The 1,278-nt window shown below is 47.7% G+C and overlaps 1 pseudogene across 1 annotated transcript; it reads right to left on the bottom strand.

Moving 5' to 3' along the window:
- Positions 1-346: 346 nt before the first annotated feature.
- TEOVI_000115900:pseudogene lies at positions 347-1,276 on the bottom strand (annotated as a pseudogene). Its single transcript has one exon. A coding segment is annotated over exon 1 (930 nt).
- Between the last annotated feature and the right edge of the window lie 2 nt (positions 1,277-1,278).

The raw sequence follows: 1,278 nt of genomic DNA, 5'->3' as shown, positions 1-1,278 counted from the left end.
AAAAAAAAATCGAATGAGGGCACTGAAACTTGTGCCTGGATGAGGTATCACCAAATTGGTGTGACAAACCAACGAATGAAAATCTCTGACTTAAAGACCAATATTTCCTTCACAAATTAGACAGAACCTTACAATAAAAACACATGCAACACCACAAATGGTAAGTCACCATTGCATTACAACGCAGGCACACGCCCGCGCTTACATGCCCCTACATGTTAGCACACGATGCACCTTCAGCGCGCTCAAAATACCCTCCGACAAGTGAAATGAATGTTCACGAATGTGCAAAAAGAAAAGGATCAAAACATTTTAACCTCGTATGCATTAAATAATATGCCCCAATCTAAAAAAAATTCTGCTGCATTAACTTCTCGTACAGAACGAATGTGAGCGCGAGACGTGGGACTGAGTGCAGCAAGGACGGCACCATGCCACGGTACAAACCAGCAAATCCATGGGTCTGCAGCACGAGCCAGGCTGACTGCAGAAACGAAACATATTGTAAATCACCTCGGCGACTTCTCTGATCTTGCATTCTTGTCTTAACAACGTGTAGGGGATACCCGATGATCGAAACCGCAGTTTTGCTGGCTGTTGAACAAATGCACGCCTCATAACTGTAAAGGGTTTCTCGGTCAGTGCGCTGCAACCAGAACGACTTCAGTGCCTCATAAGCGGGAAAGTTAAGTGCGTTCGGTAAACCTAGCAGGACCTGTGCGGAGACACCACGCCACAGCGACAAAACACCGTCAGTTTGAATAGCGTATCTTAACCCACCAAAGAATGACGTGTAATTTTTGCTGTTTCGAAAGATAGAAGCTCCAGCCACTGCCGCCTCACGTGAGGCGATTTCCTCGATCTGCATCCGAGTTTTTAGGAGCCAAATAGGGTTTCCCACGACTGCGCAACTGCAACTGGCAATACTGGAAAGAACAGTGCGAAACAAGAAATCGTCCCCCGCTCTTTTGTTACTTGTTGGGATGTACAGGTCGCACAGCGCGTGATATACGAACATGTACACGCCCCACGCTACAACAGCCCCCAATACCGCAACGTGACATCCACGAAAGAGAGCACGCAATCCCTCCTCCTTCCATATCACACCCACAGCTCTGTAAATAGACCGGTACGTCTGCCCATTGTGCTGTCGCTGAATGGTGCCGTCTTGTGACATGTACCGAATGCGCAGCGTATCCATTGGGTAAAACATAGTAGTGCTGACGGCAGATGCTAGTTGTGAAGCGAGAATGTGTGATGACGGTGACTTCTGCCGTG

This window comes from Trypanosoma equiperdum, assembly GCF_001457755.1.
Source record: "Trypanosoma equiperdum strain OVI genome assembly, contig: ctg_305, whole genome shotgun sequence".
NCBI lineage: Eukaryota > Euglenozoa > Kinetoplastea > Trypanosomatida > Trypanosomatidae > Trypanosoma > Trypanosoma equiperdum.
The sequence above is the reverse complement of the archived record's forward strand: the minus strand, read 5'-3'. Positions and strand labels throughout refer to the sequence as shown.